Source organism: Papio anubis, chromosome 16, assembly GCF_008728515.1.
Source record: "Papio anubis isolate 15944 chromosome 16, Panubis1.0, whole genome shotgun sequence".
Taxonomy (NCBI): Eukaryota; Metazoa; Chordata; class Mammalia; order Primates; family Cercopithecidae; genus Papio; species Papio anubis.
In genome coordinates, this window is record NC_044991.1 from 20,829,800 (window position 1) to 20,855,179 (window position 25,380).

The 25,380-nt window shown below is 42.3% G+C and overlaps 1 protein-coding gene and 1 non-coding gene across 13 annotated transcripts in view; one reads left to right on the forward strand and one right to left on the reverse strand.

Moving 5' to 3' along the window:
- The window catches only part of MTMR3 (myotubularin related protein 3), a 147,198-nt gene extending 127,849 nt beyond the window's left edge, over positions 1 to 19,349 (reverse strand). For 3 of the 12 annotated variants that reach the window (XM_003905409.5, XM_003905410.5, XM_009217066.3), the window contains exon 1: positions 16,094 to 16,282. Coding sequence is in view for 5 of the 12 variants with exons in the window: in XM_017945219.2 (XP_017800708.2) it covers positions 16,094 to 16,108 (15 nt within the window). In the remaining 7 variants the exon portion in view is untranslated. Of the gene's footprint in view, positions 1 to 15,561; positions 15,855 to 16,093; positions 16,568 to 19,321 lie in introns of those variants that run through there. The other 9 variants (XM_017945224.3, XM_017945220.3, XM_017945221.2 and 6 more) reach the window with 8 other exon arrangements.
- Positions 272 to 374, forward strand: LOC116270939. Its single transcript, XR_004179234.1, has one exon. It is a non-coding gene; the product is annotated as a U6 spliceosomal RNA (small nuclear RNA).
- Positions 19,350 to 25,380: the final 6,031 nt, after the last annotated feature.

The following is a 25,380-nucleotide window of genomic DNA, read 5'->3' on the forward strand; positions in this document are numbered from 1 at the left end:
GACGGGCGGATCACGAGGTCAGGAGATCGAGACCATCCCAACATGGGCTAACATGGTGAAACCCCGTCTCCACTAAAAAATACAAAAAACTAGCCGGGCGAGGTGGCGGGCGCCTGTAGTCCCAGCTACTCGGGAGGCTGAGGCAGGAGAATGGCGTGAACCTGGGAGGCGGAGCTTGCAGTGAGCTGAGATTCGGCCACTGCACTCCAGCCTGGGCGACAGAGCGAGACTCCGTCTCAAAAAAAAAAAAAAAAAAAAAGAAATGGAGTGCTTGCTTCAGCAGCAAATATACTAAAATTGGAACAATACAGAGAAGATTAGCGTGGTCCCTGCACAAGAATGACATGCAAATTGGTGAGGCTTTCCATCTTTCTTAATTATTACAGCAGTATTATTTAATATCCAAAAAACAATGATCAATATGAAGAATGGGATGAACTAATCAATACTGTGATTGAAGACAACAGCATTATTTGTCTGGGAAACTAAAGACAAAATAACTAGAAAACTATTAAAACTGTTAAAGGAGTCAATTTGCTACTTAAGGAATAAACACATACTCTATTCACAATAAAATATACTATATACTATGGAATTAAAATTACATTTCTGGCTGGGCACAATGGCTCACGTCTATAATCCCAGCACTCTGGGAGGCCAAGGTGGGAGGATCACTGGGGCTCAGGAGTTCAAGACCAGCATGGGCAACATAGCAAAATTTCCAGAATAGGACTAACTCCATGTGTAGCATCTACATGTGGACAAGTATGAGTGTTTCTTGATTTAATAACCCAAGTGTCATCTCCATGAATGCATGTATACAACTTTGTTGGACTGAAGGCTCCTCATCTCAACCCCACTGGAGGTAAACGCTATAAATGTAAGTAATTCAAGAAAGTCTCATCCAAATTAACTCATGTAAAACAAAAACAAGAAACATTTGCCCCATCAAGGTAATGTTATAAAATGTGTAACTACTGTCTTTATCAGTGACTCACTTATAAAGTAGATCTGAACTATGGATTACTACTACTTACTTTCATTAAAAAAAAAAAAAAAACCCAGTATGAGATACTTTTGTAAATTTTCTTTACCCAAAGGTTCGCTGCAGCCATAAAAAAGAACAAAATCATGTCCTTTGCAGCAACATGATGCAGCTGGAGATCATCATTCTAAATTAAACAATGGGTAAACATGGACATAAACATGGGAAAAACAGATACAGGGAACTAACAGAGAGGAGAGGATGGGAAGGCATGAGGTTCAAAACTACCTACTAGGGGCTGGGTATGGTGGCTCACACCTATAATCCCAGCACTTCGGGAGGCTGAAGTGGGTGGATCGCTTGAGTCCAGGAGCTTGAGGCAACCTGGGTAACAGGGCGAAACCCAGTCTCTACAAAAAATACAAAAATTAGCAGGGCATCGTGGCGCACCACTGTAGTCTCAGCTACCCCGGAGGCTGAGATGGGAGGATGGACTGAGCCCGAGAGGTCAAAACTGCAGTGACCAGTGATCGCAACACTGCACTCCAGCCTGAGGGACAGAGACCTACCCTGTCTCAGAAAACTTAAAACTATCTAGCGGGTGCTATGCTTACTACCTGGGTGATGGGGTCAATTGTCCCCCAAACTTCATGCAATATACCCATGGAACAAACCTGCACACTATTATTATTGGGAGAAAAAGAGCTAATTTAGAACAACATATGTAGCTTGACCCAATTTGAGGAAAAAGTTTACCTTTGTATATTTGTTGAAAACAACTATCAATAAAGGATTAAAATTGTGTACTATTCATTCATATGAATACTACACAGCTATTAAAATTAATGAAGTAAGGCAAGTGCAGTGGCTCACACTTATAATCTCAGCTACTCAAGAGGCTCAGGCTCGAGAATCACTTGAACCTGGGAGACGGAAGTTGCAGTGAGCCAAGATTGCGCCACTGCACTACAGCCTGGGTGACAGAGTAAGATTCTGTTTCAAAAAACAATAATAATAATACACATATATCGACATGTCATTTTTCACATTATAGAAAGTATGTACTAAAATATCACATAAATTGGAAACACAATACTACATAAAATGTATGTAGATATTTGTAGGAAGAATATAAGTGCATGAGCTAAAAACATAAATTAACTTCTGCATAAGAAAATAGGATCTAAGAGGATGACAAAACGGACTGCAAGTGTATGCATATTTTAATTTTTAAAAACAAATATAGGCCAGGCACAGTGGCTCACCCCTGTAATCCCAGCACTTTGAGGGGCCAAGATCACCCGAGGTCAGTTCAAGACCAGCCTGGCCAACATAGTGAAACCCTGTCTCTACTAAAAATACAAAAATTAGCTGGGTGTGGTGAGGAGCTCCTGTAATCCCAGCTACTCAAAAGGCGGAGGCACAAGAATCACTTGAACCTGAGAGATGGAGGGTGCAGTGAGCAGTGACTGTGCCACTGCACTCTAGCCTGGCAACAGAGCGAGACTCCAAGGAAAGGAAAGGAAAGGAAAGGAAAAAGGAAAGGAAAAGAAAGAAAGAAGGAAAGAAGGAAGGAAGGAAGGAAGGCAGGGAGGGAGGGAGGGAGGGAAAGGGAAAGAAAGAAAGAAAAAGAAAGAAAGAAAGGAAGGAAGGAAGGGAGGGAGGAAGGGAGAAAGAAAGAGAGAGAGAAAGGAAGGAAGGAAGGAAGGAAGGAAGGAAGGAAGGAAGGAAGGAAGGAAGGAAGGAAGGAAAAGAAACCTACTGAATTAATACATGGTGTTTGTTAAATTATTCTCCATATTTTTCTAAATTTTTTAAATATTTAAATTTTACTTTAATAAGCCAAGGTTGTGGAATTCAGAGACAGACAGGCTTTGTAGATTCTATATGGGATTTGTGTGTGTGTGTGTGTCAAGCCTGTTATTCTGTACCATAAAATTTCTAACTCAAAAAAAATTATATTATTAGGTTGGTGCAAACGTAATTGCAGTTTTTGCACTGTTGAAATTTGCCATTTGGTACTGGAATACACTCTTAAATAAATGTGGTTATGTTATACACCATTTGAATGCACATTTCGTGCCTTTTCTTGCTAATAACGTATTTTTTGCTTTTTTTTTTTTAGACTACAGAAATTATGTTAGACAAAAAGCAAATTCAAGTGATTTTCTTGAGTTTAAAATGGGTCATAAAGCAGTGGAGACAACTCACAACATCAACTACACATTTGGCCCAGAAACTGTGCACTGGTGGTTCAAGAAGTGTTGCAAAGGAGATGAGAGCCTTGAAGATGAGGAGTGTTGTGGCCGGCCAGAAGTTGGCAATGACCAGTTGAAAGCAATCATCAAAGCTGATCCTCTTACAACTACATGAGAAATTGCCAAAGAACTCAATGTTGACCTTCTACGCTTGTTTGGCAATTGAATCCAATTGGAAAGGTGAAAAAGTTTTTTTGTTTGTTTGTTTTTTGTTTTTTTTTGAGATGAAGTCTTACTCTGTCGCCTAGGCTGGAGTGCAGTGGTGTAATCTGGGCTCACTGCAACCTCTACTTCCTGGGTTCAAGTGATTCTCCTGCCTCAGCCTCCCTAGTTGCTGGGATTACAGGCGCTCGCCACCATGCCCAACTAATTTTTGTATTTTTAGTAGAGATGGGGTTTCACCACGTTTTCCAGGCTGGTCTTGAACTCCCGGCCTCAAGTGATCTGCCCACCTCGGCCTCCCAAAGTGCTGGGGTTATAGGCATGAGCTACCACGCCCGGCCAAAAGGTGAAAAAGATTGATAAGTGGGTGCCTCATGAGCTGACCAAAAATTTTAAAAATCGTCATTTTGAAATGTTGTCTTCTCTTAGTCTACGTAACAACGACGAACCATTTCTTGGTTGGATTGTGCAACAAAAAGTGGATTTTATACGACAACAGTGATGACCAGCTAAGTGGTTGGACTGAGAAGATGCTCCAAAGCACTTCCCAAAGCCGAACTTGCACCAAATAGACGTCATGGTCACTGTTTGGTGGTCTGCTCCTGGTCTGATCCACTACAGCTTTCTGAATCCCAGTAAAACCAACACATCTGAGAAGTACGCTCAGCAAATTGATGAGATGCACCAAGAACTTCAATGCCTGCAGCCAACACTGGTCCACAGAAAGGGTTCAATTCTTCTCCCCGACAACACGCTGCACAACCAACATTTCAAAAGTTGAATTGGGCTACCAAGTTTTGCCTCATCCACTATATTCAACTGACCACTTGCCAACCGACTACCATTTTTCCAAGCATCTAGAAAATTTTTTGCAGGGAAAATGCTTCCACAACCAGCAGGATACAGAAAATGCTTTCCAAAAGTTCATCAAATCCCAAAGCACGGATTTTTACACTACAAGAATAAACAAACTTGTTTCTCATCGGCAAAAATGTGTTGATTGTAATGGTTCCTATTTTGATAAATAAAGATCTGTTTGGGCCTAGTTATAATGATTTAAAATTCACAATCCAAAACCACGATTGATTTTACACCAACCTAACAGTACGTACATTTATTATCTCAACTGCTCTTCAACTTTTTTTTTTTTTTTTTTGAGACAGAGTCTCCCTCTGTCACTCAGGCTGGAGTGCAGTGGCACTACCTTGGCTCACTGCAACCTCCAACTCCCAGGTTCAAGTGATTCTCTTGCCTCAGTCTCCTGAGTAGCTGGGATTACAGATGCCCACCACAACACCCTGTTAATTTTTTTATTTTTAGTAGAGATGGGGTTTCGCCATGTTGGCCAGGCTGGTTCTCAAACTCCTGACCTCATCTGCCCACCTTGGCCTCCCAAAGTGCTGGGATTATAGGCACGAGCCACCGTGTCCAGCCTAATCTTACTCTTTAAAGGCAAATAATAACAAATGTCTTAACCCAGAAATCTAACCTTTTTGAATGATGTTCTCCATTCACAGAAGCATTTAAAACACTACAAGTGTGCAGTAAACTAACAGCAAAAGCCAACAAGCTCTAATCACTTAAACTCTAGAGGATATATGACACAGCTCTTCCTAAAATATCACCAGATAACTATATAAACTTAGAACGGCTCAACTCCCAGCTGTATATTAACACCAAAACTCCAATAAGTCTATACTGTCATAATAAAAACCATTTGCCTAAATATCTTCCAACTCATATCAGATGTATTAAATACACCACATCCCATCTGAATTGCTACAACTCCACTTGATATTTAAAACACAACACCACACACACACACACACACACACACACACACACACACGGATACAGAACCCGGCAGTCTGGGCTGAGTTCTGTGTTTACAGAGTTCATAGAAACTGATTTTTCTTAAAGCGTCTTTCATAATTCTCAATCAGCTTATTAAGAAGAAAGAAACTAGATGGCTCAGTCCTCTTGTGTTTAATTGTGATCAAATCCCAGAATGTCTTTAGTCATAGTGGAGTTCACAATGATAAAGTTCAAATCAGTTTACCTGCCCCATTCCTCCCATACTACTTCCTACAACTGACACTCCTCTTAGGAACTGGAGCCACTTAACCACCCACTTTCTCAATGGTGACTGCGACATAAACCTTCACAAAACATCCAGTGAAAAATAAAGACTTTAAAATAGCAGTTTTTGGCTGAGCGTGGTGGCTCACACCTGTAGTCCCAACACTTTGGAAGGCCAAGACGGGCGGATCACCTGAGGTCAGGAATTCACGACCAGCCTGGCCAACATGCTAAAATCCCACCTCTACTAAAAAATACAAAAAAATCAGCTGGCTGTGCTGGCTTGTGCCTGCAGTCTCAGCTACTCGGGAGGCTGAGACACGAGAATCGCTTGAACCCAGGAGGCGGAGGTTGCAGTGAACTGAGATCACGCCACTGCACTTCAGCCTGGGTGACAGAATGAGACTCCGCCTTAAAAAATAAAAAATAAAATAAAACAGCAGTTTTTTCCACTTATAAAAGTAATACATGCTCATCGTAGAAAAATGGGAAACTCTAAAAGAATAAGAAGCAAAAAAGCCACATTATCCCACCAAGACAGAAATTAATCACTACTAATATTTCCATTCATGGCCATCCAGGGTATCTTCTGTATATAAAAGTGTCTTAGTTCATTTACCAAATAGGATTTTAAGTACTGCAGAACAAGGGGGAAGTAACATACTAGTTCTTTGGAAGACTAATTTTCTTCGGTGTAAAGAAGTTACACTTACAGTTGAGTAAGTCAACCATATGTACAGGAAACTGGAGAGAATGACAAAGGTGAGGGGAATCATACCTGCTCTTTTTCATTCACTCACAGCAAACCATGGAGTCCATGTTTTGGGAACCATTATGTATGCAACGGCCAACTAATGAGTATGTTTCCTTTATAAATAGCAGCCTACTAAATAAACAAATACATACATACATACAAATATACAGTCTTGCCACAGAAGTTACACACACAGTGAAAGGAATGACATTAAGAGTATTTTTTTGTCACCATGAAAGTATCTTAAGAGAAAGTAAAGGGATATGTGAAACATTGATCTAAAATTCATGACCTCTTCCACAAAAATATTTTCTGTGCATGTAAGATGAAGGAACAATCTCACTATGGAAAACTTAACTGCTGGTTTTACAATACTATAACTTATTTACATGTGTAAATAAATATGCAGGAGTTTAAACAGTTAGTCCACAAATATTGATAGCTTACTCTGTACCAGGCAATGTATTAACTGCTAGGAAGTAAAGGAGAGAACAGCCACCAATCCCTATTTCTGCACAACTTTCAGTCTACCTCTTGAAATATGATGTCAAACACTAAGCATATGTGGCCTCCAGCAAGTCCCAACAGTCCTGATTAAATGATGATCTCAAATCCTTATGATGACCTAAGAAGACATATGTGAAAGTAGCTTATCAATCATGTTACCTAAAGTAAAAAGAGATATGTAGCCTTTTGTGCAAAGCACTGCATATAGCAATCATCTTCCATATAAATTATCTCATTTCTTTTAACTGGCAAAAAAATAATCACTCAAGTTGCTTAATACAATCTCTTTTCACAGTCTCTAAAATTTTAATATTATCTTTCTCTGCCAATGACCCATATGAAATAACTGAAATTAATTTCCCCACTGTTTTCTAATACAAAAAGCCTTGTTTCCTGATTTCACAACTTATAGGGGCTGGGGGGCAGGCAGCCACAGATGAAAAGCAACTTATTCTAACTCAAGAAAAAAATTATCTTTTAATCTAAGAATCATCATGGAAAGTTTTTTATAGGCTCGGGCTAATCCAAAGAGAGTTAGTGACAGGTTAATTGTGGTACTTTGAAAGCAAAGGAGAGCAAGTAGCAATTATTCATCCCTTCACTCAGTCTCTAGGACCTAACCTCTTATAAAACAGGGAGATATATATTATAGCCAAACTGCTTTCCAAAAAACATAATTTTTTAAAATATGTTCTACACAATATTAATTCTTCATATCTAAAAGAGATAGATTACTTACATTGCTTCTTATCCTACTATTTGTCCTTTCCAAATTCAGCCACCTCAACAATGCAAAAAGTATCGAACTGATGCTTTAAATTTATTTTTGCCCTTATTGCAGATATGACTCTCAAGAGCATGAGACTTTTTTTTCTTTTTTTTTTTGAGACAGAGTCTCACTCTGTCACCCAGGCTGAAGTGCAGTGGCGCAATCTCGGCTCAATGCAACCTCCGCCTCCCAGGTTCAAGAGATTATCCTGCCTCAGCCTCCCAAGTAGCTGGAACTACAGGCACGTGCCACCACGCCCGGCTAATTTTTTGTATTTTTAGTAGAGACGGGTTTCACCGTGTTAGCCAGGATGGTCCGATCTCCTGACCTCATGATCTGCCCACCTCGGCCTCCCAAAGTGCTGGGATTATAGGCATGAGCTACCATGCCCGGCCTAGCATAGGACATTTTAAAGGCATTCAAGATCCAACTAAACTGCACCATCTGCAAAACTAGTGAAATACCCAAAAACAAGCATCTGTAAATGCCCAATATTAAACCTTAAGAGTCTGAAGCAGTAGTACACAAAGCAAATATAACATATCTCCAGGAGACTGGGCACGGTGGCTCACACTTGTAATCCCAGCATTTTGGGAGGCCAAGGCAGGCAGAGTTCCAGACCAGCCTGGCCAACTTGGCAAAATCCCATCTCTATTAAAAAATACAAAAATTAGCCAGGCATGGTGGCACACACCTGTAATCCCAACTACTCAAGTGGCTGAGGCACAAGAATCACTTCACCCCAGCAGGCGGAGGTTGCAGTGAGCCAAGGTCGCACCACTGCACACCAGCCTGGGTAACGGAGAAAGACTCTTGTCTCAAAAATATATATATATATTATATATTATATACACACATACATATTACATATTACATATTCACCTATGTATTATATATACATATATTATATATTACATATACGTATATTATATATACATATATAATACATATATTTTATACACATATATTATATATACATATATTAATATATACACATATATATTATATATACATATATTAATATATACACATATATATTATATATACATATATTAATATATACACATATATATTATATATACACACCCACACACATACACACACCTCCAGGAGTAACCAAGACGCCCCAGGGTAAAAAAGGAAAATATCTGAACTTTATTTTTAATTATCAACCTTGTTAATTTTTTGTTTGTATTTTATAAAGTCCACAATAATCAGTAACTATACATATATTATTTGTAAATTAAATATCTAAGGATTAAGAATTGATGCTCAATTTTTCTTCTCTTTTCTCAAAGCAACAACATGAAGTCATATCATTTTTTTTTTTTTTTTCTGACTTCATTCTTCCCATCCCATCATTTTTTTTTTAAAGAGACAAGGTCTCACTATGTTGCCCAGGCTGGAATACAGTGGCTATATTCATAAGCACAATCACAGTGAACTTTAGCCTTGAACTCCTTGCCTCAAACATTCTCCGGCCTCAGCCAACTAAGTAGCTGGGACCACAGGACCATGTACCGCACCTGCTTAATGCTCAAAATTTTTTAGTGATGGGGTAAGCAACCAAAAAGTTTGAAGACCACTGGTCTACACCACTCCCTTGCACTGAACTTTCATTTTTATCAGCTCTCTCCCAAAAGTTAAGCTATGGAAGGAAGTCCTGATGCTGAAAAAGAAACAGAAGAAAAGCTGTTTCAAACTACTTTAAACTCCCAACAACAAGCTACAGATGACAAATCACTAGCAAGAATATATGAAATTGAATACTAATATGCTGTTGATGGGAATTTCGTATAGACATCCTATCTAAAGGGCATCTTGAGTATATCCAAATTTAAAACACACATACCCTTTAACCTAATAACCCCACTTTTTTTTTTTTTTTTTTTTTTTTTGAGATGGAGTCTCACTCTGTCACCCAGGCTGGAGTGCAGCAGCTTAATCTCGGCTCACTGAAACCTCCGCCTCCTGGGTTCAAGTGATTCTCTGTGCCTCAGCCTTCCAAGTAGCTGGAATTAAAGATGCCTGCCGCCACACCCAACTAATTTTTGTATTTTTAGTTGAGACGGGGTTTCACCATGTTGGCCGGCCTGGTCTTGAACGGCTGACCTCAGGTGATCCACCCGCCCTGGCCTCCCAAAATGCTGGAATTACATGCATGAGCCACCACACCTGGCTAATAAACCCACTTTTAAGAATTCATCCTGGCCCAGGCGCAGTGGCTCAGGCCTGTAATCCCAGCACTTTGGGAGGCAGAGGCGGGCAGATCATGAGGTCAGGAGATCGAGACCATCCTGGCCAACATGGTGAAACACTATCTCTACTAAAAATACAAAAAATTAGCCAGGCGTGGTGGCGCGTGCCTGTATGCCCAGCTTCTCAGGAGGCTGAGGCAGGAAAATCACTTGAACCTGGGAGGCAGAGGCTGCAGTGGGCCAAGATCACACCACTCCACTCCAGCCTGGGCAACAGGGTGAGACTCTGTCTCAAAAAAAAAAAAAAAATTTATCCTAAGGAAATAATAGGACAATTCAATGTCCAAACAAGTTCATCACAGTATTGTTTTAAGAGAAAAACTGACAATATCCATTAACAACACAGAACTGCTATAAACTATGACGCATCCATATTATAAAAACTACATGTTCATTAAGGGAATATCAATTTTACATGGAAAGTTGTTCTTTAATTATTTCAATAGGTATGTATAACAAATAAAAATAAAAATACCAAACATTACATCCAGATGGGATTACAGGTAATCTCTACTTTTTTTTTTAAAACACTAAAACTGTTCTGGGCCAGGCGCAGTGGCTCACGCCTGTAATCCCACCACTTTGGGAGGCCAAGGCAGGCGGATCACCTGAGGTCAGAAGTTGGAAATCAGCCTGGCCAACATGGTGAAACCCTGTCTCTACTAAAAATACAAAAATTAGCCAGGCGTGGTGGCGGGTACCTGTAATCCCAGCTACTTGGGAGGCGGAGGCAGCAGAATTGCTGGAACCCAGGAGGCTGAGGTTACAGTGAGCTGAGATCATGCCACTGCATTCCAGCCTGGGTGACAGAGCGAGACTTCATCTAAAAAAAAAAAAAAAAGTTCTGTAGCTTTCATAACAGAAATAATTTCATTTTGAAATTTAAATGATATTAAGTTAAAACTCCAAATTATTGTCCTATATCACTTCCAAAACTCTTTTATAAACACTCTGTCTTCCCATGTCATTTGTAGAATCAGTCTAAACAATTAAATATTTGGTTTATCTCATGGAAAAATGATAGGCATAGAATAAATAACAACCCTATTTCAAGTTAACCATCTTGTCTTTATACCAATTCTTGCCAGTTATGTCATGATTTATCAATACACTTCTAATTTCTTTGTATTTTGCCAGAGTATAAATTTATGAATAATTCTGAAAACTAAATAAATTTCTATTTCTCTTCCGCAACTAAGTTACAAAAGTATTAACGACTTCGGGAGGCTGAGGCAGGGAGTATCGCTTGAACCCAGGAGGCAGAGGTTACAGTGAGCCGAGACTGCACCATTGCACTCCAGCCTGGGCAACAGAGCGAGACTCTGTCTCAAAAAAAAAAAAAAAAAAAGAAAGAAAAAAAAGTCTTAACTACTAAAGAAATTAGATTTAGACCCCAGATAAGTGAAATCAGAAAAGCTTGCTACCATCTGTCATACCAGAATCATTCTGAGTATCTGTAGTTATCAGCATCAAGACAATACCTCTGTGTCTATATTTACTTTTACTTTATGCAACGTACCGATACATTCTCCTTCTGAAAATGCTTTAAATAAGTACACTGATTTCATTACCCTATGATACTGCCACCTGCTACTTAAAAACACAGCCTTAAAACTTTACACAGAATGTACTAAACTCCTTGCTCCTACCACCTTCTACTACTGCTCCAACATAAGAAAATAGGTGAAAGTCAGCCAAGTCTACTCCAAGTACAGACCTTGGCATAAATGTGAGACACCCCAGGCTCCTCTGAAGTCCCAGTAACATTGTGACTATTCCGACTGGCAGACAGGATACATGTGCTGAAAGGTTTCTCCAGCCAGAGTACAGAAGCAGAAACCTTTTCTGTTGCCATATCAGTGATATTGGTAAATTCTGAACTTGACAATACGGACTAGGTTTACCACTGCTCCACAAGCCAATTCTGCCAAGGCATAAAATAGGATTCTAATACAATATGATTCTAATACCAGCCCCTTACATTTTTAGAATACTTTTCATATACGCTATTGTTTGATCCTCCCCAGTAGTCTGTTAGAAAAGTAGAGAAGTTGCTCTTCTTCCTTTCACTAATGAGGGAATTGGAGCTCAGAGGGGTTATGTAGCTTGCCAGAAACAACACGGCTAATGAAGAATAACAACCCAGGCTTGAACCCAAGATTTACTATCTATCCACTTTCATGCTACAATTTTCATTTTTAATATCTGATACAAATATGAACTTAAAAGGTATATTGTTTCTAGATACAAAAGCAATGATGAAAGCATATCAGTATTGATATCACAAAATTAAGATTAAAAATAGCAATAACAAGTTAATAACTTTGGTAGCCTCTAAAGTTACTGGGAGTCCTAGTTCAACCCAGTATGAATCTGGTATCATCTTATATCTTAAATCAATGTTACACTGATTATAAATTTATGTATATATTCTCCATAGAAAATTACAGAATTGGGTGGTAAGAAACAGCTAGCTATATAAATTGCACAAACTCCCCCCAAACCATTCTCAAGTCTTGTGACTTCACACTAACTTATGAAGTTCCCAATGTAAAACCCGATTTGATTTCAACACTAAGCGAATTACAACAGCATAAGCATGTTCTTTCTACATAACACTTGCAACATACATTCAATTTCCGAAGCACTTTTGGACAATGTCTAAAATCCATAAGCTAAAAGCAGAATCCAACACAGAATCTTGTTTCTTTTAAATAAGAAAGGTTCGTCTACCTATATGAGATGAATACCAAATAACATAATTAGAAATTATTAAAAATTTGCAGAATCAGGTTACAGAAACTACTTGAGGTCAAAGACTATAGGCCCTTAATCGTATAGATGGGAAAACTGATGCCCAGAGAAGTTAAGTGACATTCCCAACAGCAATAAATGACACAGATGGAATCAGAATATATGTCTGTCAGTCCAGAAGTTCCCATTATTCTATACTACCTCTGCATTTACTGTGCTCTTAAAAAAGTCACTAATATCTAAAACACTTAAGACCCACTAAGACTCAAAAACTAGGGGACACAATAATGTTCACGACAGTCTTTAGAAAACAATTTCTGGCCGGGCGCGGTGGCTCAAGCCTGTAATCCTAGCACTTTGGGAGGCCGAGACAGGCGGATCACGAGGTCAGAAGATCGAGACCATCCTGGCTAACACGGTGAAACCCCGTCTCTACTAAAAAATACAAAAAACTAGCCGGGCAAGGTGGCGGGCGCCTGTAGTCCCAGCTACTCGGGAGGCTGAGGCAGGAGAATGGCGTAAACCCGGGAGGCGGAGCTTGCAGTGAGCTGAGATCCGGCCACTGCACTCCAGCCTGGGCGACAGAGCCAGACTCCGTCTCAAAAAAAAAAAAAAAAAGAAAACAATTTCTTAAAGGAATCTCAAAAATTCCAAACAACAAGCACTGAAAGCTGGCTCTTTATTTTCATTTTCTTTCCTATCCAGAGCCCTACTTGATCAAAAACTGACTCTTTAATCCATTGCAAAATATTAAGTAGCTTTTAATAACACTGCTATAAACCACCATAACTGTTGTATCAATACTATTCACTTACTAAAAAAAATATCTGAGGGCACAGAATATGCTGATAACTGCACTGGGTACTGGGGACACCAGGGAACAAAACAGACAAGGCCTCTGGCTCTTCTAATGGACAGCTGGGTGCAACTCTAAAAATACTACTCTATGATTTGACAGGATATTTACCAAAGTCCTTCACTACTCTACACAACTATAACATTTTCTTCCACCTCTTCCAAACTTGTAAGAACCTTCACCACACTCCCCTCTAAAACATGAATACTTCCTTTGGTAACAGCATTCCACTTTACTGAAGAAGGTGTGAACGTGTTAACTAGAACTATAGCAGATTTTTAAACTGACTTTACCACTCCTCATGGCCTGCGGCAAATTTCAAGAAGTTTTCACAATCCATAGTAACCCTTCCTGGTTCACAACCCTGGTCTCAAATGGCTGCTAACACACCCATCCTACCCTCCACTAGAAATCTGAGTCAGACGGTTTAGGAGCAACCATGATGGTGGGAAGCATCTTCAGGGGACCCCTTTATGAGCCAGAAGCTGACTTACTTCCTCTCCTTCCGTGTTTATTTCCTCTGAATTCTTCAATATATCTTTGGGTACAGTATATCTCCAATTAATCAGCATCTAATTTTATCAAATGTGTTCCTAATAACCTGTGCACAAATTAACTTTTGCCAACAAATCTTTTCCCCGACATAAATCCATTATATTTTAAGAGATGCTCAATTTGCATCTCTTTTTTTCATGCTTCCCTTCTTCTCCACCTCTTAAATTCTTAAAGATCTATAAACAAAAGCACTCTGAGAAGTCGTAATTAATGGGACGTCTTTGGAATACCCAACCTAAAGCAAAAGTTCACATGCCTTACTGACCAGAATCATTCACGGAGCTTTGTAAGGATAGATTCCCAGGCTCTATTCTCAGAGATTTTTAATTCACCAGGTCCTGCATGAGTTCGAGGAATTTAGGTAGTCCATAATATTTCTAATGACCAGCCTTAAACTAGACAACCACTGAAGAACCTGGCCTATGAGCTGAGAAACTCAGGTTCTTTTATGGCTGGCCATTAATGACAAGCGGGGCTGTACCACTGTGCTGGTCACTTGAAGTTCTCTGAGTCACCTGAAAATGAGGGAGTAATTGGAGCCAACAGAGGTCTTCATAGGCAGCCAATCTAAAATTCTAGATTCCTCCAAATTTAATATCACATACTATACTGGGTTTACTCAAAACAGTGTCATTCTGGCTCGGGGCAGTGGCTCACACCTTTACTTCCAACACTTTGGAAGGCCAAGGCAAGCGAATCACTTGAGGTCAGGAGTTCCAGACCAGCCTGGCCAACATGGTGAAATCCCCATCTCTACTAAAAATACAAAAATTAACCAGCCGTGGTGGTACACACTTGTAATCCCAGCTACTTGGGAGGCTGAGGTGGGAGGATTGCTAGAACCCGGGAGGCGGAGGTTGCAGTGAGCAGAGATCGCACTACTGCACTCCGGCCTGGGCGGGAGAGCCAAGATTCCGTCTTAAAAAAAAAAAAAAAAGAAAGAAAGAAAGAAAGAAAGAAAAAAAGGTGTCATTCTGTAAACTCTTCTAGCCTACCCAAGTCATGGGCCTATAAAGGGAAGACTTTCTGCATGCCATTAATGTCTCCTGTCCTACTGAACAGCCCTGAATCTGAAAGGGGAAGGTCTCCACCACCTCTCCATGGACAAATCACAAACATCTGACATTTAAAAAAAAAAAATCATCTCCTGTAATTCAACCCAGGCCTCTCATGGCATTACCATTCACATATGAGAAAGCTGAACCTCAACTAGAAAAGTACATGGTTTTGGGGTTTTGTTTTGTTTGTCTAGGTTGTGGAAAAGTAGATGTCAGAAAACAAAGTGGATGTCAAGATACCATAACAGTAAGAATTTAGGCCTGGGTCTGGAAAGGACATTTGAACATCAATATGTAATAGTAATCCATGTCCAAAACTCACAAGTGAGATTATCAAACTCCAGGGGAGTCTATTAATGTGGCCATAAAATCTACCCCATAATTTTGACATAAGTTTTCCAGCCCAAAATACAACCGACAATATCATCTTACGGGTCCGGAAATGCCATACATAAAGCAAAATTTCTACCGGAGAAATAACACTGTAATCATTTGCGGAGCAGTCTGACCAGTGTTCCCTGAGTTAGGCCAACCGCCCCCAACCATCCTTCCCACCTAAGTATTACCAGGTCAGGAGGATGCCCTGTTGCATGATCAGGCGGTCACTCCCTTCCACAAGGCCCAGGCCCGTACAGTTCGCCCCGGGGCTCCCATGGCCCCCGACCTCCAGTATCCGGCAACGATGGACCGCCACAGACCCGGCAGGGGGCGAAGGGCGCACATCCACCTCCCAGGAGTCCGTGGGAATAACCCCGGGCGCTCCGAGGCTACGTCCCACACCCAGAGCCGCACGGGCCCATCCCCGCCAGGTCTGGGAAGGCAGCCCGAGCCCAGGACCCCGCCTCCCCCGCACCTAGGGTCCGGGCCGAGCTCGGCCGCTGAGCTGCCATTCCCACTCCCACACCCAGCGCCTCCCCCTGGCGGCGACGGCCGCTGGGGACGCCCCTCCCCGGGCCCCGCACGCAGTCCCCAGCCCTCCCAGGGCGCTGCCTCCTCAGAGGGTGACAGCCGCCTGGCCGGGGCCGGGGCCGAGGCCGGCCCCTCCTCCAGCTCTTCCTCACCCCCCGAGTAGACGGAGGACGGAGATGGGGTTCTTACCGGGCAGCAGGACATGGCGAGGCCCGCCACGGCACAGTCTCCTCCTCCGCCACCCCACCAGGCTGCCTGCCAGGGCCGGCGCGGGGTAGCGCCTGAGCCGCTGGGACGTCTAGTCCTGCTGCTACTACTCCGCCGCCGCCGCCGCCTTCTCACAACCACAACAACATGGCGGCAGCGGCCACACAGAGCGCGCTCCCGACGCCGAGCCGGGCGACGACCGGGGACGCGCGCGCACGCTCGGGCGCTGAGCCCGGTGTCCGGGAAAGGGGGCGGATCTCCGCCGGTTGGACGGGGGCGGGGCCTGGACAGGTGGTCACGCCCCAGGAGATGGGCGAGGCTGCAGCCCAGACTAATACCCGCGGCTGGGGAGAGGCTCGCGAAAAAGCCCAGCGGAGGAAGAATGGCTCGACAGATGGGAAATGGGTGGAGAAAAAGAGATGACAAAAAAAATCTGGAAGAAAACCAAAGGTGGTCCTACAGATTTTTAGGAGGCGTCTTTTCCAAGCTCTGTAACCCTGGGCAAGACATGGCTCACTCTACTTACCAGAAAAATAGAACAATAGTGGTATCTTCCACCTGCAATTGTGGGCAGGATAAAATCAGTTTAATATAATGCAAGTAAATATAGTGTTTTAGAAGTTGTATTCAGAATACAATTTCTTTTTTTTTTTTTTTTTTTTGAGACAGAGTCTGGCTCTGTCGCCCAGTGGCATCTCTGCTCACTGCAACCTCTGTCTCCCGGGCTCAAGCGATCCTCCCACCTCAGCCTCCTGAGTAACTGGGACTACAGACTCACATCATGCCCGGCTAATTTTTGTATTTTTTGTAGAGACGAGGTTTCTGCCATTTTGTCCAGACTGGTCTCAAACTCCTGGGCTCAAGCAATCCACCTACCTCAGCCTCCCAAAGCGCTGGGATTACAGGCATGAACCACCGCACTCTGTCCAGAATACAATTTCAAACTGATTCAATTTCAGCTCCTAATCAAAAGCTCAGCGGGAAGAAGTAAGTTTTCAAACAAAATAAAAAACAACCCCCCCCCAAAAATTGTAACCTACCCACACTAGCCTGCAGAATTCCACAAACCAGGATTGCATTACCGTAGGCCCTAACAGATTCACCTCCTCTGAGTTGCCTTTTAACATTCTACCCTTGACTTTTCTGTAAACTGTCTAGGAAGACTAGTCAAATGAAATCTATTCCTGCGTCTGTTGTAAACTTTTTCCACAGCACTTTCTGAAATCTATTTTCAATGTTCATTGTCTTTTTACTCCACTAGAATGTAAAAGCTACTTGAAGACAAGGATCTTGTCGTGTTCGTCACTGTTTCCCCAGCACCTAGAACTGTGCAGTGTAAGTAGTAGGCAGTCCAATTTCTTGATTAACTAACAGCTGACTGGGTGCGGGGGCTCACGCCTGTAATCCCAGCACTTTGGGAGGCCGAGGTGCATGGATCACCTGAGCTCAGGTGTTCGATACCAGCCTGGGCAACATGGTAAAACCCTGGATCTACTAAAAATACAAAAGTTAGCCGGGCATGGTGGCAGGCGCCTGTAATCCCAGCTACTTGGGAGGCTGAGGCAGGAGAATAACTTGAACCCAGGAGGCGGAGGTTGCGGTGAGTCCAGATGGCGCCACTGCACTCCAGCCCGGGCAACAGAGCAAGACTCCGTCTCAAAAAACAAAACTAACAGCTAACATTTATTCATACAACTCATCTAATGGAATCTTCACAACTTTAATAGGTAGATGCCGTTATCTCCATGTTACAGATGAAGAAAGTGAAGCACAGAATAAGTTGCACATATTGAAACAAAATTCAAACCCAGCAGACAAAAAAAAAAAGAAAAACCACTATGCTCTCACCCACCCGACTGTACTGCCCAGTGCATGACACAGTAGCCTGAAATAAAATCTCAAGTAGAAATTACTTTAGGCCAGACACAGTGGCTCATGCCTGAAATCCCAGCACTTCAGGAGGCCAAGGCAGGTGGATTGCTTGAGCTCAGGAGTTTGAGACCAGTCTAGGCAACGTGGCAAAATCCCATCTCTACAAAAAAATACCAAAAAACTGGCGAGGTGTGGTGGTGCGCGCCTGTAGTCCCAGCTATTTGAGAGGCTGAGGGGGAGAATGGCTTGAGCCTGGGAGGCAGAGGTTGCGGCGAGCCCTGATTGTGCCACTGCACTCCAACCTGGGTGTCAGAACAAGAAAAAAGAATGAACGAAATAAATTACTTTACAATTAAAAGCTTGGAAAGCCCTTGCTTTACTACCAGAAAAACCGGTATGCTTCCTGCTTTTCGATAACTGTTATGCAGCTGATTGTGTCTCTCTTTTCACTCTGGCTTCCAGAAAGCCCAGGGCTAAATGTGAAGCTCAGCAATGACCTCTTCTTAGCCCTTACAGTCCACTCCTGCCTTAACTTTGCACCTTTATTTATATGTGGCTCTCCTGATTTTCCCTTACTGTTATATGACAGTAGGCTTTATGGAATGGGAGAAGAAACAGTAAATACATAAAATTGATGAATGACTTAAAGTTTTTTATTTTATTTTATTTTTGAGACAGAGTTTCACTCTTGTTGCCCAGGCTGGAGTATAATGGCGGGAACTCGGCTCACTGCAACCTCTGCCTCCTGGGTTCAACCGACTCTCCTGCCTCAGCCTCCCGAGTAGCTAGGATTACAGGCATGTGCCACCACACCCGGCTAATTTTTTGTATTTTTAGTAGGGACGGGGTTTCTCCATGTTGGTCAGGCTGGTCTCGAACTCCCGACCTCAGGTGATCCTCCCATCTCAGCCTCCCAAAGTGCTGGGATTACAGGCATGAGCTACAGCGCCTGGCCTATTTTTATTTTTATATTTTATTTTATTTTCAGACAAGGTCTCACTCTGTTGCCCAGGCTGGAGTGTAGTGGCTCCACCTCTGTTCACTGTAACCTCTACCTCCTGGGGCTCGAGCCATCCTCCCACCTCAGCCCCTTGAGAAGCTGGGACTACAGGTGTGCTCCACCACACCTGGCTAATTTTTGTATTTTTCATAGAGACAGGGGTGGCGGGGGGGTGAGGGCGGTGTCTCACTATGTTCCCCAGGCTGGTCTCAAACCTCTGAGTTCAAACGATCCATCTGCCTCCGCCTCCCAAAGTGCTGGGATTACAGGGGAGAGACACAGCGCCCAGCCTTAAACTTTAAAAATTAAGGGGGGAAAAAAAAAAAGGACTTTCCAACCTGTTTTTCCCATTGTTTAATAAGCTAAGGTTCTCATCAGCCGCCAAGCACCTCCTGCAGGGAAATTCCCCTAACTAGTCATCTGCTCAGGGAAAGGCCATAGGGTGAACTGCCACAGGTTTGTGGCCTCTGATTGGACTGAAGCTAGCACCTGACTCCAGGACAGCCCACCCATAGGCTACCTAGCTCCCAGTGAGATGGCACAGGGCAAAGAGTTCTGCCAATAGGCAGTCAGCATCCACTCAGCCAATCCCACAGCTCCCCAGGAATTCACAGTGGAAGAGGGAGATGGCATACAATTTTGGCCTCTTTTTAGACAGAGTGTCATCGTGTTTGCCTTTTAATCTGGGCTAAGTAATCTTCAATTGAATTTTCAACCAGTATTTAGGACATGGGAGGAATTTCTCTATGCCCATGAAATCACAGTATTTGCACCTTCTCGTTTTCATAATAGCTAACATGAATTGGAGTGAGTGGCTATTCGCAGACCAGGTATTAGCACACTACAGCCTCCAACTCCTGGGCTCCAGCAACTCTCCTGCCTCGGCTTCCCTACTGGGTCCAGAGGTATTCACCACTGCAGCTGACTGGATTGAACCTTTCAATTGTGGCGGGCGCTATGTGAACACTTTACATGTATCTAATGTAATCTTAGGCCAGGCACGGTGGCTCACACCTGTAATCCCGGCACTTTGGGAGACTGAGGCGGGCAGATCACCTGAGGTCAGGAGTTCGAGACCAGCATGGCCAACATGGTGAAACCCCATCTCTACTAAAAATACAAAAATTAGCCGGGCATGGTGGCAGGTGCCTGTAATCCCAGCTACTAGGGAGGAAAATTGCTTACTCAGGAAAATTCCTTGAACCCGGGAGGCAGAGGTTGCAGTAAGCCAAGGTGGCGTCTCTGCACTCCAGCCTGGGCAACAGAGCAAGACCCTGTCTCAAAAAATAAATAAAATAAAATTTAAAGATAATGTAATCTTTACAACAACACTATAGGAAGGTATTGTTACTGTCCTCCATTTGACACATAAGGAAGTGTAAAGGTCAGGATTTGAAACCAGATGATTTGACTCCAAGTGCATGCTTGTCAACTTCATTACTACACCCCATCCCCACTGCTGCCCACCTGCTTACCTTTAAGGCAGACTTTAGTAAATTATTTATAAATAAGAAAGAGAAAACTGCAGCATGGCCTTGAAAACTCACCTCAAGAAGAAGGGCCTAAGGAGACACAATAGAAAGAAAGCTGGTCTGTGTCTAAAGACTTAAATTTGATTCTTGGCGCCTCCACATACCTGCTTCTCATTTCCCTTTTCTATGCGTCGGTTTCCTCATCGCCCTGTAGGGTGGTAATCATTAACCTACTTACCTCATAGAAGCATGTTGGCCGGTCTCCGTGGCTCATGCCTGTAATCCCAGCACCTTGGGAGGCCGAGGCGGGTGGATCATGAGGTCAGGAGATCAAGACCATCCTGGCCAATATGGTGAAACCCCATCTCTACTAAAAATAAAAAAATTAGCCGGGTGTGGTGGCACACACCTGTAGTCCCAGCTACTCAGGAGGCTGAGGCAGGAGAATCGCTTGAACCCAGGAGGCAGAGGTTACAGTGAGCCGAGATCATGCCACTGCACTCCAGCCTGGTGACAGAGCGAGACTCCATCTCAAAAAAATAAAAAAAAAAGAAAAGAAAAAAGAAACATGTTAGGTTTCTTTGAGGTAATGGGTTTGAGAACATTTTATATTCTATTTAAAAGCCAAATCAGTGGACAGTTTCCTTGTGTGCTTTGGCTGAAGACAGAGCCCCAGCTTTGTGCACTGGGTCAAGGAAAGAGGGGAACCAACCCTGGCTTTATCTTGCTGCCCTATTTCTCATGTAAAGTCCTCTACCCGCCTGACCTTGTTCTCCTCCTGCTGTCCTTTCAGCCTTGCTCCCCCTCCTATCTTCAAAGCTGAAAATATTCTTCCAGCTTCACCGGGACTCTGAAATAGCCTAAGACAGATTAAAAGGCTGATTGGGGGTTGGAGGCTTCCTGAAGTCATACAGGGCCCCTGGAAGTCAGGGGTCCCTCAGCCTCCCAAAATGCAGACTTCCCAACACTGGGTAATACTGCTTAACTCTAAATGTCACTGATTTCAGTGAGCACTTTGCACGAATTAGCCCATAATCTCTTCAGCGTCTCCTTCATCTCCCAATCCAGCGAAGCAGACAGAAGTAACTGTGGTTTTCAGACTTTGAGGAACAATTTGCCACGGGTCAGACAGAAATTAGAGTTGAATCATGTTGCTGTGATTCAATGTCTCCTGGGATTTTCCAAACACCATACTGCAACCCTACTGTAGGACAGGGTAATTTCAACTCTGATTGAGCCTAGAGCAGTGATTCTCAAAGCATAGTCCACAGGTCCCTGGAGGGTCCTGAGACTTTTTCAGGGTTCTAGTTGGGTCAAAACTATTTTCATAGACCAGGAGTGGTGGCTCACGCCTGTAATCCCAGCACTTTGGGAGGCCGAGGCAGGCGGATCACTTGAGGTCAGGAGTTTGAGACCAGCCTAGCCAATATAGTGAAGCCCCATCTCTACTAAAAATACAAAAATTAGCTGGGCATGGTGGCGGGTGCATGTAATCCCAGCTACTCATGAGGCTGAGGCAGGAGAATCGCTTGAATCTGGGAGGCAGAGGTTGCAGTGAGCCGAAATTGCACTACTACACTCCAGCCTGGGAGACAGAGTGAGACTCCATCTCTAAATAAATAAATAAATAAAATTAAAACTATTTTAATAATAATGCCAAGAAATTATTTGCCTTTTTACTGTGTTGACATTTGCACTAATAGTGCAAAAGCAGTGGTAGTAAAATTGGTGACACTTTATCACAAATCAAGGCAGTGATATGATATGTACTAGTAGCCATTGTACTCTTCACCAACATACACTAGTAGTAAACAAAATGACAGTTTCACTTAAGAAAATCACTGATGAAGCAGTAAAAAAAATGTGTTCTATTATCTCTATATATTTGAATACAAGTCTTTTTACTATTCTGTGTGATGGATTGGGAATTACACATAAAGCACTTTTTTCACTTTTTAAATTGAGGTGAAATTCACATAACATGAAATTAATCATTTCAAGTGGACAATTCAGTGACATTTTGTGCATTCACAATGTTATGCAACCACTACTTCTGTCCCATTCCAAAACATTTTCATCACTCTAAAATAAAACCCTCTACCTATTAAGCACTTATTTCCCACACACATAAAGCATGTTTACTATGTACAGAAGTAGGACAGTGGTCTCAAAGAAAAAACACTTTTGCAGTTGTTTGAGTTGCAACATGAACTAGCCTCTTTTTTAAGGAAATACCATCTTTACTTGAAAGAATGGTTAACATGTAAACTACAGTTACCCAGATTTCGGGGTTTGGCAGATATTTTCTCAAAAATATATGAAGTAGGTTTGTCACATCTAGTAAGACAGCTAATAGTATTTGTTGTCAATGATAAAATTCAAGCTTACTTATAATTCTGGAAAACTTAAATGTCCCACCATGAGCTTGACAGCCTCCCAATATACCTTCCCAATACATCTGCTGACACAGTTGGTGATGTTAGCAAAATGAATATTTTATATCATATAATGAAATGTGCCAACATTTGAAAGAGCTACATAGTGAACCAATATTTTCCATATGACCAATGCATGATATTATTGGGCATGGCAGTGCACACCTGTAATCCCAGCTACTCAGGAGGCTGGGGCAGGAGAATCACTTGAACTCAGGAGGCAGAGGTTGCAGTGAGCCAAGATCGTGCCACTGCACTCCAACCTGGGTGAGAGAGTGAGACTCTGTCTCAAAAAAATAAATAAATAAATAAAGGAGAAGGTAGACCAATGGATTTTAGTGTATGAAAAATTCATCGATATGAATTTTTTTAAAATTTTTTAAATTTTTTTTTTTTGAGACAGAGTCTCACTCTGTTGCCCAGGCTGGAGTGCAATGGCACAATCTCGGCTCACTGCAAGCTCCGCCTCCGGGTTCACGCCATTCTGCTGCCTCAGCCTCTCGAGTAGCTGGGACTACAGGCGCCTGCCACCACGTCCAGCTAATTTTTTGTATTTTTAGTAGAGACGGGGTTTCACCATGTTAGCCAGGATGGTCTCGATCTCCTGACCTCATGATCTGCCTGTCTCGGCCTCCCAAAGTGGATATGAATTTATGCAAGTAAACTTTAAGAAACTATTACCTGCCAACTTTTGGTGAGTATCAAGAAAGAACATCGACAATGAACTGAAATGTATAAGTCTGCATTTTCTTCATGTACTTCAACCAAATCAAATTGCCCCAGACTAAATGCAGAAGCAGATATGAGAATGCAGAATTCTTCCATTGTCAGACTTTAATGAAAATTGCAGACATGTTAAAAAACAATGCCATTCTTCTCATGAAATTTTTTGTTTGAGAAAATACAGATTTTTTCCATAAAAATATGTCATTTACATTAACATGTCATGGACTTACAATGATATTTTTAAAATAGCGTCATTTTTTAACTATTAGCAAACCAAATTCAACAGCACATTAACAAGATCATTCACCATGATCAAGTGGGATTTATCCCCGGGATGCAAGGATGGTTCAACGTATACAAATCTATAAATGTAATACACCACATTAACAGAGTGAAGGACAAAATCATCCCATCATCTCAATAGATACAGAAAGGGCAAATAATCCTACTTTTAAAAATGGGCAAAAGATCTGAATAGGCATTTCTCAAAAGAAGGCATACAAATAGCCAACAGGCGTATGAAAAACTGTTGAAGGTTACTAATCATCAGGGAAATGCAAATTAAAACCACAATGAGATATCACATAACACTTGTAAAAATGGCTATTATCAAAGAGACGAAGACTGACACTGTGGCATGCCTGTAGTCTTAGCTACTTGGGAGGGTGAGGCAAGAGGATTTCTTGAGACCAGGAGTTTGAGACCAACCTGGACAACATGGCGAGCTCCTATCTCTACAAAAAAATACAAAAGTTACCTGAAGTGGTGGCACATGCCTGTAGTCCCAGCTACTTGGGAGGCTGAGTGAGAGGATCACGTGGGCCCAGGAGGTCAAGGTTGCAGTGAGCTATGAGTATGCCACAGCACTCCAACCTGGGTTACAGAGTGAGACCTTCTCTCCAAAAAATAAAAAAGTACGAGAGAGAAATAAAAGTAGGAAGTAAATATTAGTATAAATGTGCTAAGCACATTATGTCAAAAATTCACAAGAATGATACCCAAATAACTGGACATTGGGAAATACTCAAATAGTGTTTGATTGAGCTTTTGATGTCACCATTTATTTCTATATGGGTGATCTTCATCTGGAAAATGGATTAATGTGGGAGTTAAATCAGTTAACACAAGTACAATAGTACAATAGGACTCAGTAGGTGTGGGTGCCATCATTCCCCCAGGAAGAGGCACCCTGCTGTCCAGTGTCAGGGAGGCTTTGCTGCAATGGGAGGTAAGAAAGAGGCTTAGGTTACTGACCCAGCTGAGCCACTGACTCACTGTCTGATCTGACCACACCTTCAGGACCTCAGTTTTATCATCCAGATAATGACAGGGTAGAATGTCATCCTCTTCTTGGAGCCTCCTGGTTCTACCAACCATCCTTTGATTAAAGGATCAGCCTCACCTGGTTTGATTATTGCATCAGGGAGCCACAGAATTGCAACTGGAAACAACTCAAGAGCTCCAAACGTGTCTCCCTGGCACCCCTGCCTCATTTCATGAATGAAGAACTGAGGGCCAGAGAGGGTAAGCAACTCACTTGGCTATTCTGGGAGAGGAAGTCAGCAGGTTCTGCCCCAGTATCCAGTGGGGAAATGAGAGTGCTTCCTCTTCATTTTGAAAAATGACAAGTATTTGGTGGTTTAGGCACTACCTACCTTAACAAATACCCCAAAATTCTGCTGCGGATACAAGTCCCACTTCAGCTGGAAAAAATCAATGCCATAGGTTTGGGAACACTGTGGTAACCGGGTTGATGGATCACTT